The sequence below is a fragment of the Pygocentrus nattereri genome, chromosome 4 (assembly GCF_015220715.1).
Source record: "Pygocentrus nattereri isolate fPygNat1 chromosome 4, fPygNat1.pri, whole genome shotgun sequence".
In the NCBI taxonomy this organism is placed as follows: Eukaryota; Metazoa; Chordata; class Actinopteri; order Characiformes; family Serrasalmidae; genus Pygocentrus; species Pygocentrus nattereri.
In genome coordinates, this window is record NC_051214.1 from 1454599 (window position 1) to 1468163 (window position 13565).

Consider the following 13565-nt stretch of genomic DNA (forward strand, 5'->3'; position numbering starts at 1 on the left):
CTAATAAGGGTCTTAATCCAACGAGTCATCAGAACGCGGGTGTGCATAAAAACACAGCCCCCAGTTTATTTTAACAGGAAAAAAAGTGACGAATTCTGAATAAAATCTCCGTTTATCTAAAGATCATCCCGCCTGCCTCCTCCTGCACACGGGCCGGAATTCCATCCCCCCAATAAACACCATGACAAACCAAACGGGGTCAGCTCAGAGTTTATATACAGAAAGAATACAGTTCAAACTAAACTAGCAGATGAGAACAAACAGAAGAAAACTAAACAATAACAATAATAATAATAATAATAAAATATCAGCCGTATTATTATTATTATTATCTCCACTAATTACCCGGTTATTACATCACCCTGAAAAGGAATAAGAAGGTTAGCCTGTCTGAGGAGGGAGAGGTTAATAATGTCATTAAACACAGAAGCTCTCAGTTCACTCATCCTGCAGGGGGCGCCACACCACTGCTCATCATCCACAAAACACACAGGGAACGTCTAAAGGAACACCAACACCACCGAATGGGGGACTAGCCAGCCGACTCGTTACGGACGTCCGGAGAGGCCACGGGGTAGCGACCACCTTCTGGACTGTTACTTTGAGATAACATCTCAAGATTACAAGATAATGAGTTATCTTAAGACAATTATCTTGTGATCTCAAGATGACAATTGTTATCCTGAAATATCAAGTTACGTAGAGATAAGTTATCTTAAGATGACGAGATGATCATCTTGTGATCTCAAGTCATCTTATTTCAAAATAGGGTTACTTATCTCGAGATGTTCTTAAGTTAACCTCATCTTGAGATCACACGAAAATTGTCTTGAAATAAGTTATCTTTTAAAAAAAAACAAGTGTTACCCTAAAAAAAAAAAAAAAAGTTTTCAGCTTCTCAAGATAAATGTTATCCTGAAATAACATGTTTATCTTGTTATCTTCTGGATTGTTATCTTGAGGTTCTAGCAACAGCTCATGGCCTCTCCAGACGTCCGTACAGGCAGCTACTAGTTTCGTTCATTATCAGTAAAACAGATAAGCGGGTGAACATCTTCAGCCCCGGACAGTGACCGGATCCGCCCGATATTCCAGACTGACGTGTCCATTTGACTCCGGAGGGGGGAGGGGGGGGGGGGGGGGCAAGCTCGCGTTACTCGCCGACCGCGTCAGCATCCAGTGCGAACACTAAACACGCCCGTGCCGGACGGACGGACTCGCCGTGTGAAGGTTTCTGGGTGAACCGGTCCTTTAAAGGCTTGAAGCATACCTGTGGACATCATGATGGACCACGACCTCACGTGAACGTAACCAGGGGAGCTGCCTTTGTTTACGTCAGGCTGTGCATCATAGGCAGTCGTCTCTGACTCGCGACTGTGGAGGCAGCGCCAGATCAGCCACGGGTTAAAGCAGCACGTTACACGAGTTTCTCTTCGCTTAGCGACGAGGCACCTCCGCCCCAGCCGGAGCGGAACGGGGGTGTAACTCGTCGCCACGCGTTTCAGTCAAAGTCCAAACCGTCCTCCCGCTCGCTGCCTCAGTCCTTGGCGTCTCCGACTCCGTCCGCGTTGATGGCAAACACTGCCTCCGCCTCAGGCAAACAGGGGGAGTCGTAGATCTTACAGATCCTGGTCTCGCCTCTTCCCTTCCTCAGATACAGCCTGGAAGACGAGGGAGATTAAACAGTTTAGCTGTGTCAGCTGTAAATACATCAATACATCCACCCATCCATCCATCCATCTAACCGACTTCGCTGCGCGTTTTTAATCCCTGTGGATGTCAATCTTCACATTAAGCAATATTATTTAGTAGACTGCCATCTGAACTGTGCCCCAAAGGTTCCACACTAATCAGATTCCTTCCTGGTGCTGCCGTGACACATCCACATTCCCAGGTGGTTGCTATGGTGCTGCCAAAAGGTTACTGTGTTATTTTGGGTGGTTGTGTTTCAGATGGTTGCTGCGGTGCTGCCCGGTGGTTTCTGTGTTAACCATGGTGGGCTGCAATGGTATTCCAGGTGGTTGCTAAGGTATCACCAGGAAAATAAATGGGATAACAGTTCAATCACTAATTGCCTGTTATAAGGGATGCTTTCAGATAAAGTCTTTAACTTGGAGGCTTCCTGTTGAGCCCAGAAACACAACAGGTAGTGATGTTTAAAAATGCACCACAGCCCATTTTGTTTGCGGCGCGTGTGTAAGCACATTAGTTGAAATCATGTGGGTGACCGTGGCACAGCGTGCATTACGAGGGGAACCGGCGCCGTGCAGTCTCACCTGGTAGTGGAGGCGTGTGCCAAGATGTTTCCTCCAATGGGCTTTTTCGGATCTGCCGAGAACATGGCTGCTCCGTCCACCTGAGCTACAACCTGATTAGTGATGACGACGGCGACGCCGAACTACACAGGAAAAAGGAAACAATCAAACTTGTTTACACAGCAACAAGCCCAATTCTGTCCAGGTACTGCAGCTCGTACTCGGAACAGAAAACTTACTCACCGGCCACTTTATTAGGTACTGTTCTGTTGCTTGTTAACACAAATAGCTAATCAGCCAATCACACGGCCGCAGCTCACTGCATTTAGACCTGTAGAGGTGGTCAAGACGACCTGCTGAAGTGCAGACCGAGCATCAGAACGGGGAAGAAAGGGGATTTAAGGGGCTTTGAACGTGGCGTGGTTGTTGGTGCCAGACGGGCTGGTCTGAGTATTTCAGAAACTGCTGATCTGCTGGGATTTTCACACACACAACCATCTCTAGGGTTTACAGAGAACGGTCCGAAAAAGAGGAAATATCCAGCGAGCGGTCTGTTGTGGTCAGTTTACTAGTACCTAATAAAGTGGCCAGTGAGTAATTCCGTTCTCCAATGTGTGAAAACTCGGCGTAACCACTGAAACAGGCTAAATTCACAGCATCCAGGTACACAAACGTAATTAAAACGCTGTGAAATTGGTGTGCGGCGTCCCGCCATCACACCCTAGAGCACCTCTCGGTGCGTTTTCATCGCCCGTGAGGGACGTTAGTCTCACCTCGTCAGCGAGGCGCAGCAGCATGCGGAGGAAGCGACCCAGGTGGCCCTGCCGAGCCGACAGCTCCCCTCTTCCGGAATAATCCGTCCTGTACAGCGCTGTTGCGCTGTCTACTATCAGCAGTGCATATCTGAGAGAGATGAGAGCGAAGTTAACCATCACCAAAGCAGCGGTCAGCCAAAGCATCCGGATGTACGTGTTATAAATCGGCCCATCCCTCAATCAACTCTGCACACGTGTGTTACGGACCTGGACTCTGCCATCATCGCCGAGGCCTGGTACAGCAGCTGCGTCTGATGGTCGGTGTTGAAGGCTCGAGCGTAAGCTACGTTGTCCAGGACGTCACTGCCCACCAGCCCATACCTAAAACACAGCAGAGCTTGAAACTGCACACAAGGGACAGTCGGACGCATCCGGACCCCCACATTCAGCTACAAGCAACAAAGGCTAGGGATGAGGCGGTTATCAGCGGTAACGATACACTTACTAAGGCTGCCCTGCAAAGCACACACCAGGGGTTACTCCACGAAGCAGGATGTCTCAGTTTGCCTGATAACTTGGGCCAAAGAAACAAGACTGTCCAGTAAGAGAAGAGCTAATGTTCACGTCCTACTGGACAATCCTCAACATTGGGCTGAAGATATCCGGCTTTGTGAAAATCGTTTAAACTGTCTGAGCAGCAGAGGTGCTGGGAACTACGTCATAGTTTTGTTTAACGAAGTATGAGGCCTTCATAACAAGTCTATAAAAAGAATCCCTGTGGTGAAGTTACTTCAGCGTAGATTAAAGTTTTTAAACACTGCCAATGTATTTCAATCACCGATGCCATAATAGGGAATTTTCCATCCTATCCAGTGAACAATATGATGTAATTGCGGAGAAAACGGCAACAGGCGTTGCGTGGAGGCTTCGGGCGAACTCCACGGGCGAAGACGCTACGCGACAGCCTCTCATTGGTCGGTAAAAAAAAAAGACGCGCCATTAAGAAGACGGACAACTCGGATGAGATCCGATTTTGGTAGACACACTAATATTCCCTGTGAAAAGCACAATCGCTAAATAAACAACGAATAAGTCCTAAACGCAAGACGTTAAGCGAGATATTCGGTAGCACTGAGGACCACAACATACAGGTTCTCTTATATTTAGGTTCACAAGAGGACGAGGCTGAAGTCGGCTTTCTACTCTCCAGCTTCTTCTTCAAATGGTGGCAGCATTCCGAACTCAAACGTCACCATAACTAGGAACAGTGAAAATCGTTTTCCAGCATTAATTCCAACTTTGCAAGAAGTGCTAAGGCCTTCACGGTTGCAGCGCTCACCTCTCAGCGACGGCCAGAAGCCTCTCTGGACGGAAGGTGCCCTCGGTGTCGATGTACATGGCTTTCCCTTCCCCTCCGCCCTGATCGATAGGCAGCTGACAGGTGACCGCCAGCGTGTGGCACAGCTGAGTCTTTCCCGTACGAAACTCGCCGAACATCTCCGTGATGGATCCCGTCTCAATCCCACCTGAGCAGAGGGGCGAGAGAGACGGAGAAAGAGCGTTAACCACCGAGATGCTACATCGCTGGCCGTGTTGCTTCTCATCCGTTCATCAGCGACATCACAACCGATGTCAGCAGATCTCTCACCCTGCAGAAGCTTATCCAGCTCTTTTGACCCTGTGGAGATCTGGATGATCTCAGCTCTGCGCTGGTGGAACTCCGTGGCCGTGGTGAAACCCATAGGAACCAGCTTAGCAGCTTCTGCCTGCAGATGAAAGTAAAATAAGCACAGAAAGAGGTGAAATCTGAGCGTTACAGCAGGGGGCGCTATACGCCAGCCAAGCCTGGTCAAGGGCTCTCGCACCGCCAGCCTGCTTTCTCAATTGTCATAGTGGACGAGCAGAAGAACATGAAGATATGATTATCACATTTCCCATCAAAGAGAAGGGGCCAAGCAGCTCACTCCTCTACTGCCTCTACTAGCTGCTGAGGCTGCTGGAACAGCAGTAGGTCTGGCTCTGACTCATCCTCTAGCGCCCCCTTCAGCACTGAGTGTCTTAACCGCCACAGCAACGCAAGAACACATGGGTGAGTTTCTACAGGAGGACCGAGCGTTTGCTTAAAGTATGCATCAGGCCTGTCTGTTATTCCTGTAAGATCCATGACATTCCTCAATAACCACATTTACTGCCTCTTTTGTGTTTCTTTGCCTCAAACTGGCGCAGAATTCACACAACCGTGAAATCTGTTTATTAATTTTTTTTTGCAGTCAACTTAAACAACCGTGATCAGGTGATTATGTGGTCTCTGTGACGGGCCTAGCCTCAGTCAGTCAGGACGATCTGGTTATTCTCACCAGGATCTTGTCGGCTTTGGCCTCGCTGATGCCCTTGATGTTCAGCAGCTCTTTCTTGGGGGCGTACGCCACGGCCTCGATGGTGTGGAAGCCGGCATCCTCCAGCTTCTTCAGGTCACTGGCGCTGATCCCGCACTGCTGCAGGGCGGCAACACAACGGGTTGTTCAGTCAAAAGGTGGAATAAACCAAAATGTTTTCTTAGAATAACAATAACTTTATCTATAGATCATCGTTCATACATAAAAATGCAGCTCAGAGTGCTTCACAACGAACGTCATAATCGTGCATGAGAAACGACAAAAAGCAAAACAACTGAAAACAGTACTTTAAAAAAAAACAGCAATAACAAATAAATAGAAATATGAAAAATTAAAGACATAGAAAAAGAAAATGTAATAAATCATTATGAGAAATAAGAATAAAATAAATTCGATTTTAAAGAAAAAAACTAAACAGGAGCCCAACAGAACGCGAAGCTGAATGAAAACAGCCTTAAAAGCAGCTGGAAAGGCTTACAGTCTATACACGACTAATTAACTGGTAAAGATTTCCAGACTTGACGCGCAGGAACAGTTTCGCTTTTATTTCATGTATTTTTATCAATCAAGGGCAACACATGCTATTTAAAGAGGCTGGTGACCTTCTCAGGCATGAACACTGCATGTTTACCTGGGCGCTTTGTTTACTGGACCACACTAGTAGGTCGACCTTGCTGGTGGACAGCCTGAGCCTGGAGCTCACCGGTCAACGCAGCATCTGGGTTTGTGATCTTCTAGTCGCTCATCAACAGCGAGTTTCTGACCACAGGGCTTCTTATGGAGGGATATTTTTGGGTGGTGGACCGCTCAACCCAACGGTGATGCTCATCAACCAGTAAAACACTCACAAACGCAAGAATTTTCAATACGGAGTGGTGCAACCATCCGAACGACGTCAGCGAGTGCGAGAAATCTGATTACTCAGCTAAAATCCAGCCGTTATCAGATTACGGTATTTACACGACCATTTGAATAATCTGCAGAAATCCGATTATGATCGGGTTATCGAGCGCTCGTCAGCGGTCCCACGGCGGCCCCTTCACCGATGAACAGGTTGGAGGCTCTTGTCTGATCGCCGTCTGAAGCCTGAGAGAGGGATGCTGTGCTATATCTATCGGTGTATAAATCAGCGCCGTACCTCCAGACGGTTCAGGGGCTGTGGCCCAAAACTCTCCTCCTCTTCAACCTCGGCGTCCAGCTCCACTCTGCTCTCACTCCTCATAGCCATCTTTAATTACCTGGAGCATATTTACATACATATGAGATATGTAGGCCACATAAAAGCTAAAATACCAGCATGTGTGTGTGCATAATATATACACATATAGCTGTTGCTGGAAGAAAACCTTGTGCCTCAGAAACAGTCACTTCACAGGAGAAGGAAAAAACCTACTTTACTTTTAATGGAAGTCAATGGAACCGGAGTTTGGAACCAGGGGCAGTCATGGGCTGGAGGTCAGGGAACCGGTTCGATCCCCAGATCCGACAGCACATGGCTGAGGTGTCCTTGAGCAAGACACCTAACCCCCAACTCCTTGGGCACAGCGGATTGGGCTGCCCACCGCTCCAGGCAAGCGTGCTCACTGCCCCTAGAGTGAGTGTGTGAGTGTGTGTGCTCACTAGAGTGCATGTGGTGTTTCAGTGCACGGATGGGTTAAATGCAGAGGTGAAATTTCCCAGTTGTGGGACTAATAAGGTCACTTAATCTTAATATATACACAGACACACACACAGACACACACACAGACAGATCCATAGACACAGATCCATAGACACACAGTTAACTAATCACAAGGTCCACTGGGATAACTTACTGAAGGTTTAATCCCTTTCATAGGGCCCTATGGATGATGTACAGAGGCCTTAATCGTTAGCAAACCATGTTGATTCGAATTTCCCCGTTCCACCTTAAATAGTAGCTAACGCTACACTAAGTTAGTAACATCCCAGCGCCTCGGCTTCTTGCTCGACTCTGCCCGTTCCACCTTAAATAGTGCAGAATATACGTTGTGGCGCATCGTGTTTTACCATTTAAGGTGGAACGGGACGTTTCGAACGAGAAGCCGAGCCACCAGAATGCAACGGCTTGCCACCATTTAAGGTGGAACGGGAGAATTCATACGAAAAGCCGACGCCCACCTCGATTAGATTGCTTTCATAGGTTAAATGACCGCAATTAGTCCACTCCAGCGCGCGGACAACCGGCTGCAGGGAGCGCCGGCGCTCTGCGGTCTGCGTGAGGGGCTGCAGCCCGCCGGTCTGCGGCTCACAGCGCCATGAAGCCGCAACGCAGCCCGTATTCAGCTTTAGCTCGTTAGCCTCCTCCGCTAACCTACCTCAGAGAGCGGCGGCGGCTAACGCGCCAAACAAACCCGAATACCGGACATTTAAAAACCTGAACCCGCGCGGAAACGCAAGTCTGGCGTTTTAATACATTACCCTCGAACTACGCCGGCGGCACTACACACTTACTGCAAAACACGGAGAAAAACGAGCAGAGGACAGAAGACGGACTCTCACCGACTCGCCTCACAGCCGACTTTCCCGCGCTCTGCCTCACCGCTCACATGACAACGGCGTCGACGTCAGCTGGGGCGCCACGTCACGCCCCCCCCACCAATCAGTGACCTCGTCGTTTGTGGACACCAGGGGTCCCCAATTACACTTATTAAGGGCCGCATTGAGCCAACAGCCCAAAAGCAAGGGCCAGTGCATTAGTCGCATGTTTCACAGTTAGGCAGACTGAACAGGAATGAACTGTTTGTTGTTATAGTGCATGTCATTCATTAGGAATGTCAGGAAAATCAGGCATGACTTTACTCACCATTCAATGAGAGAAGTGACGGCGGCGGGTTGAAGCAAGAGGCCTGAGGTCTGGGCAGCGCTCTGTTGTGGCAATGCGAAGACGCTGATCTAGATGTGCGCTAGAGATTCTGTGCCTGTCCTGGCTTTTGATTATGTTCACTGAAGAAAATGATGACTCAGGTATGGGTGGAGGGAAATACTGTGAGAAGCAGCGCTGCAATCCGTCTCGCCTGTCCGACCTGGGGAATCGTGTCTATCCGGAGGTCAGTCACACTAACATCCTTGTGCTGCTCTGTGAGCAAATCCGATTTTGACATTTCCAAGAACTCCATCCGGAGAGATGCCTCATCCGGAGATGGAAGCAGCCTTTTGGCCTCAGCAGTCCACCGGCCGTCTGCAGAAGCGGAAAACGGCTGACGTGAAAAACAAGAGGCTTTCACTCGAGAGGCTGAAGCTCTCTGATCGTACCTTGAAGTCTTCTATCGGTCTCCTCGCATCACGGCGTCCTCTTGCATTTTGTTTTTCTCGCAGTGTTGCTTCAGCTTAGGAAAGCGCAGTTTTCTTCCTTGAATATCTCGTTCAGACAAGCCCAGCTTTAAAACGGAAAGCTTCAGTCGCCTCATACACGTTTGCAGGGGTGTGGTTCTTTCCTTGCAGTTGCAAATTAAGCTGATTAAGATGAGACGTAATGTCACATAAAAAATGCACGTAAGCCGTTTCTTTGCTGTCATTCAGGAATTTCAGAAAAGAGCGAGCCTTTTCATTTTGCAAGTTGCCAAGAGAAGAACAGAGTTCTTCATGTAGTTCACGCTCTCTCCAATACTCCACCCCTGCTACGCCAGCGCACATCATGCAGCAACAGATCATGATCTGCAGCATTTCCTCCAGCAGGGCCCTGAAAAGGCGATGCTGCAAACTGGAACTCCCCTAATGAAGTTCACAAGCTTCATTACTGCATCCATGGTGTCTTTCGTTTTCCCACACAGTTCTGCCCACGAAACTGATTTGTGACCGATGCACTGAAATGCCGTCAGAGCGGGGATAACGACTGCTAGCCTGCTTACCAGCCCCTTTTGCTAAGCTCCACGATACACGCAGAGACGCCATCTTATGGATGGTAGTAACAGAATGATTGTAGGCAACAATCAAACTTGCAGTCTTGTGTCTTCGACTCTCTGATTTTGCTGGGAAGTTGTCTCTGAAACGGCTGTGGCGTGTTTCGAAGTGCCGCTTTATGTTGGCCGCCTTGCATACGGCTACAGTTTGAGAGCATAGCAAGCAAGTTGGCTTAGCATTGGCACGCTCTGGTAACATAAAGGTCCAGGCGGAGCTGAACTCTCTATTTTCGTTATCAACTTTTCGTTTTTTAGCACTGGCCGTGTTTTTCTGCAAGCAGGACTTACACATGCTGTGTTCCACAGAGGGAGCCCGTCAGCCGTTGGCTGTGCTGCTCTGCGAGATCGTATTTCAGTAGACTGTAACTGCGCAAGCGTAGGTGTTTGGCGGCGGGCCAACAGTTTGAGCCTTGCGGGCCGTTGTAGGCCCACGCGCCGCCTATTGAGGAACACTGGTGTACACTCTCAACAATGGTTCTTCTAGGATTCTTTAGCGAAGGAAACGGTTCTATTTAGAACCACTAGTTCTGTATAAAACCCTGTGAATGATTAAACGTTCCTTTGCACAGTGAATCAAACCTTCAGATTGAGGGAGAATGGGTTATATATGGTTCTTAACATGTGTTCGTGGTTCTGTGTAGGACCACTGTCTTTACTAAGGAATCATCAAAAATCAAAGACCTCAGTGTCGCTGCTGGACTGAGAACAGTCCACCAACCGAAAATATCCAGCCGTCAGCGTCCTGTGGGCAGCGTCCTGTGACCACTGAGGAAGGACTAGAGGATGACCAACACTAACTGTGCAGCAGCAGACGAGCTGTCGTCTCTGACTTTACATCTACAAGGTGGACCGACGAGGTAGGAGTGTCTAATAGAGTGGACAGTGAGTGGACACTGTTTAAAAACTCCAGCAGCACTACTGAGTCTGATCCACTCACACCAGCACAACACACACTAACACACCACCACCACGTCAGTGTTACTGCAGTGCTGAGAATGACCCACCACCCAAATAGTACCTGCTCTGTGAGGGTCCATGGGGTCCTGACCACTAAAGAACAGGGTAACAGAGTATCAGAGAAACAGATGGACTGCAGTCTGTAACTGTAGAACTACAGAGTGCAGCTATACGGTCAGTGGAGCTGATAAAGTGGACAAAGAGCACAGAAACAAGGAGGTGGTCATGATGTTAGGCCTGATATATATGTGTGTGTGTGTGTGTGTGTGTGTGTGTGTGTGTGTGTGTGTGTGTGTATATATATATATATATATATATATATATATATATATATATATATATATATATATATATATATATATATATATACAGAGAGAGAGAGAGAGAGAGTTGAAAGTGATTCAATGATGTGACTGTAGACCAGAACCTCTGTAAAGGTTTTATTTATTTTATTTAATATTCGTACTTGAGATGAAAAAAAGGTTACACCAAAAAAATTATTGAAAACTCTTTTACTTAAAAGGGGAATTCCACTGCTTTTTAATAACAGCCTATTAAAATTCTGCATAATGTAGAGGTTTGATGTGAAGTAGTGCCTCATTTAAAAAATACTATCAAAATCTATGAATACAGTGATTTTAATTCTCACTGCGCTGCCCTGAACCCAGTTAAACAGGACTAACTATGCGCTCTGTGTGATTACACATGTAGTCTGACAGTGTCCACGATACACATAGAAAAGCATATCACAACATAATGTATCACAATAAAGACCAATATCATTACATTGCCCACCCCAAGATCAAGATATGCCCCTTTTATTTACCATCCAGAACCACCAGAGAACCTACACAATGTTGATGATGGAACACCATGAATGGAGTTGAAGTTCTCTAAACTCTCATAAAACAGCGTCTCAGTCATCAGGCAGTGAATTCAGAACCAGTTCATGTAGGAACTTTCTGTAGGAGCTTTTAGAGGGACGTCTGGTTCCCATCACCACCACTGTGAGGAGCTTTTAGAGGGACGTCTGGTTCCCATCACCACCACTGTGAGGAGCTTTTAGAGGGACGTCTGGTTCCCATCACCACCACTGTGAACAGCTCTGACTTGGGAAGATTATCTAGAATGGAGCGTTTCACACTGAACTGCTCTGATTACATCTAAAACCTTTAATTATGCAGGAATTTTGAAGCCTCTGTGAAATTTCTCTTTAACAGACTATTTAATATCAATATAAACACATTTCATCATAACAATATAATTTCATAATAGCGTTTTTCTGCTGAAAATTAACACCACAGAACCCAACAGCTGAATTACACTCTCAAAAAATATCCATCCCATCCATCCTTCCATCCATCCATCCATTCAGTATCTTCTGCTTCTCCAGGGTTCGGGTCGCGGGGGCAGCATCCTAAGCAATGAGGCCCAGACCTCTCTTCCCCCAGCCACTTCCACTAGCTCCTTTGGGGGGATTCCGAGGCGTTCCCAGGCCAGCTGGGCAATATAGTCATGCCAGCATGTCCTAAGGGAGAGTCCAGACATCCTGCGGAGGAAACTTATTTCGGCCGCTTGTATTTGCAATCTCATTCTCTCGGTCATTACCCAGAGCTCGTGACCATAGGTGAGGGTGGGAACGTAGATCGACCGGTAAATCGAGAGCCTTGCCTTATGGCTCAGCTCTTTCTTTACCACAACAGACCGGTAAAGAGCCCACATCACTGCTGACCCAGCACCAATCCGCCTGTCAATCTCCCGCTCCCTTGTACCATCACTCGTGAACAAGACCCCGAGATACTTAAACTCCTCCACTTGAGGCAAGAGCCTATCCCCGACCCAGAGAGGGCTCTCCACCCTTTCTTGCCCAAGAACCATGGCCTCGGATTTGGAGGTACTGATCCTCATCCCAGCTGCTTCACACTCAGCTGCAAACCGATCCAGCAAAAGCTGAAGTTCACGGCCTGATGTCCCCAATAGGACCACATCATCTGCAAACAGCAGCGATGTGACCTTGAGGTCACCAAACAGACAGATAGACAGAGGAGACAGACAGACAGACAGACAGACAGACAGACAGACAGACAGACAGACAGACAGACAGACAGACAGACAGATAGATAGATAGATAGATAGATAGATAGATAGATAGATAGATAGATGGATAGATAGATGGATAGATAGATAGATGGATGGATGGACAGATGGATGGACGGATGATAGGACAGATAGATGGATGGATGGATAGATGGATGGGCAGATGGTAGGAGAGATGGATGGATGGATGGAATGATGGACAGATGGATGGATGGAATGATGGACAGATAGATGATAGGACAGATGCATGGATGGACAGATGATAGGACAGATAGATGGATGGATAGATGGATGGACAGATGGATGGATGGAATGATGGACAGATAGATGATAGGACAGATGCATGGATGGACGGATGATAGGACAGATAGATGGATGGATGGATAGATGGATGGGCAGATGGTAGGAGAGATGGATGGACAGATGGATGGGCAGATGAACAGATAGATAGATAGATAGATAGATAGATGAAAGGACAGTTAGACGGATGGATGGATAGATGGATGGACGGATGATAGGACACATGGATGAATGGACAGATGGATGGATGGATGGATGGATAGATGGATGGACAGATGGATCGATGGAATGATGGACAGATAGATGATAGGACAGATGCATGGATGGACGGATGACAGGACAGATGGATGGATGGATAGATGGATGGACAGATGGATGGATGGAATGATGGACAGATAGATGATAGGACAGATGCATGGATGGACGGATGATAGGACAGATAGATGGATGGATGGATAGATGGATGGGCAGATGGTAGGAGAGATGGATGGACGGATGGATGGGCAGATGAACAGAGATAGATGGATGGATGGATAGATGGATGAAAGGACAGTTAGACGGATGGATGGATAGATGGATGGACGGATGATAGGACACATGGATGAATGGACAGACGGATGGATGGATAGATGGATGGACGGATGATAGGACACATGGATGAATGGACAGATGGATGGATGGATGGATAGATGGATGGACAGATGCATGGATGGACGGATAGGACAGATAGATGGATGGATGGATAGATGGATGGGCAGATGGTAGGAGAGATGGATGGACGGATGGATGGGCAGATGAACAGATAGATAGATGGATGAAAGGACAGTTAGACGGATGGATGGATGGATGGATGGATGGATGGATGGATGGACAGATAGATGATAG

General features: G+C 47.5%; 1 protein-coding gene across 3 annotated transcripts; it reads right to left on the minus strand.

Moving 5' to 3' along the window:
• Positions 1 to 163: 163 nt before the first annotated feature.
• Positions 164 to 8026, minus strand: rad51 (RAD51 recombinase). Of its 3 annotated transcripts, none has more exons than XM_017707009.2 (9): positions 7927 to 8026; positions 6545 to 6644; positions 5368 to 5505; positions 4659 to 4776; positions 4350 to 4536; positions 3278 to 3391; positions 3029 to 3158; positions 2277 to 2398; positions 164 to 1661 (listed from the first exon to the last, which is right to left on the minus strand). In XM_017707009.2, exons 2-9 carry the CDS (start codon positions 6632 to 6634, stop codon positions 1538 to 1540), a joined length of 1023 nt encoding a protein of 340 aa, XP_017562498.1. In that variant the 5' UTR covers positions 6635 to 6644; positions 7927 to 8026; the 3' UTR covers positions 164 to 1537. The 3 variants fall into 3 exon arrangements, with proteins under 3 accessions (XP_017562498.1, XP_037393432.1, XP_017562496.1); XM_037537535.1 differs by lacking the exon at positions 7927 to 8026 and adding an exon at positions 7546 to 7716; XM_017707007.2 differs by having other exon boundaries at positions 165 to 1661; positions 7879 to 8013.
• Between the last annotated feature and the right edge of the window lie 5539 nt (positions 8027 to 13565).

What these genes read in the sequence shown, in the direction of transcription:
- rad51 (XM_017707009.2), bottom strand. Translation starts at nt 6,634, where the DNA reads ATGGCTATGAGGAGTGAGAGCAGAGTGGAGCTGGACGCCGAGGTTGAA. An exon ending in GCGATGATGGCAGAGTCCAG is followed by an intron (nt 3,159 to 3,277) that starts GTCCGTAACACA and finishes CATCTCTCTCAG; the next exon opens with ATATGCACTGCTGATAGTAG. An exon ending in GCACACGCCTCCACTACCAG is followed by an intron (nt 1,662 to 2,276) that starts GTGAGACTGCAC and finishes CTCGTCTTCCAG; the next exon opens with GCTGTATCTGAGGAAGGGAA.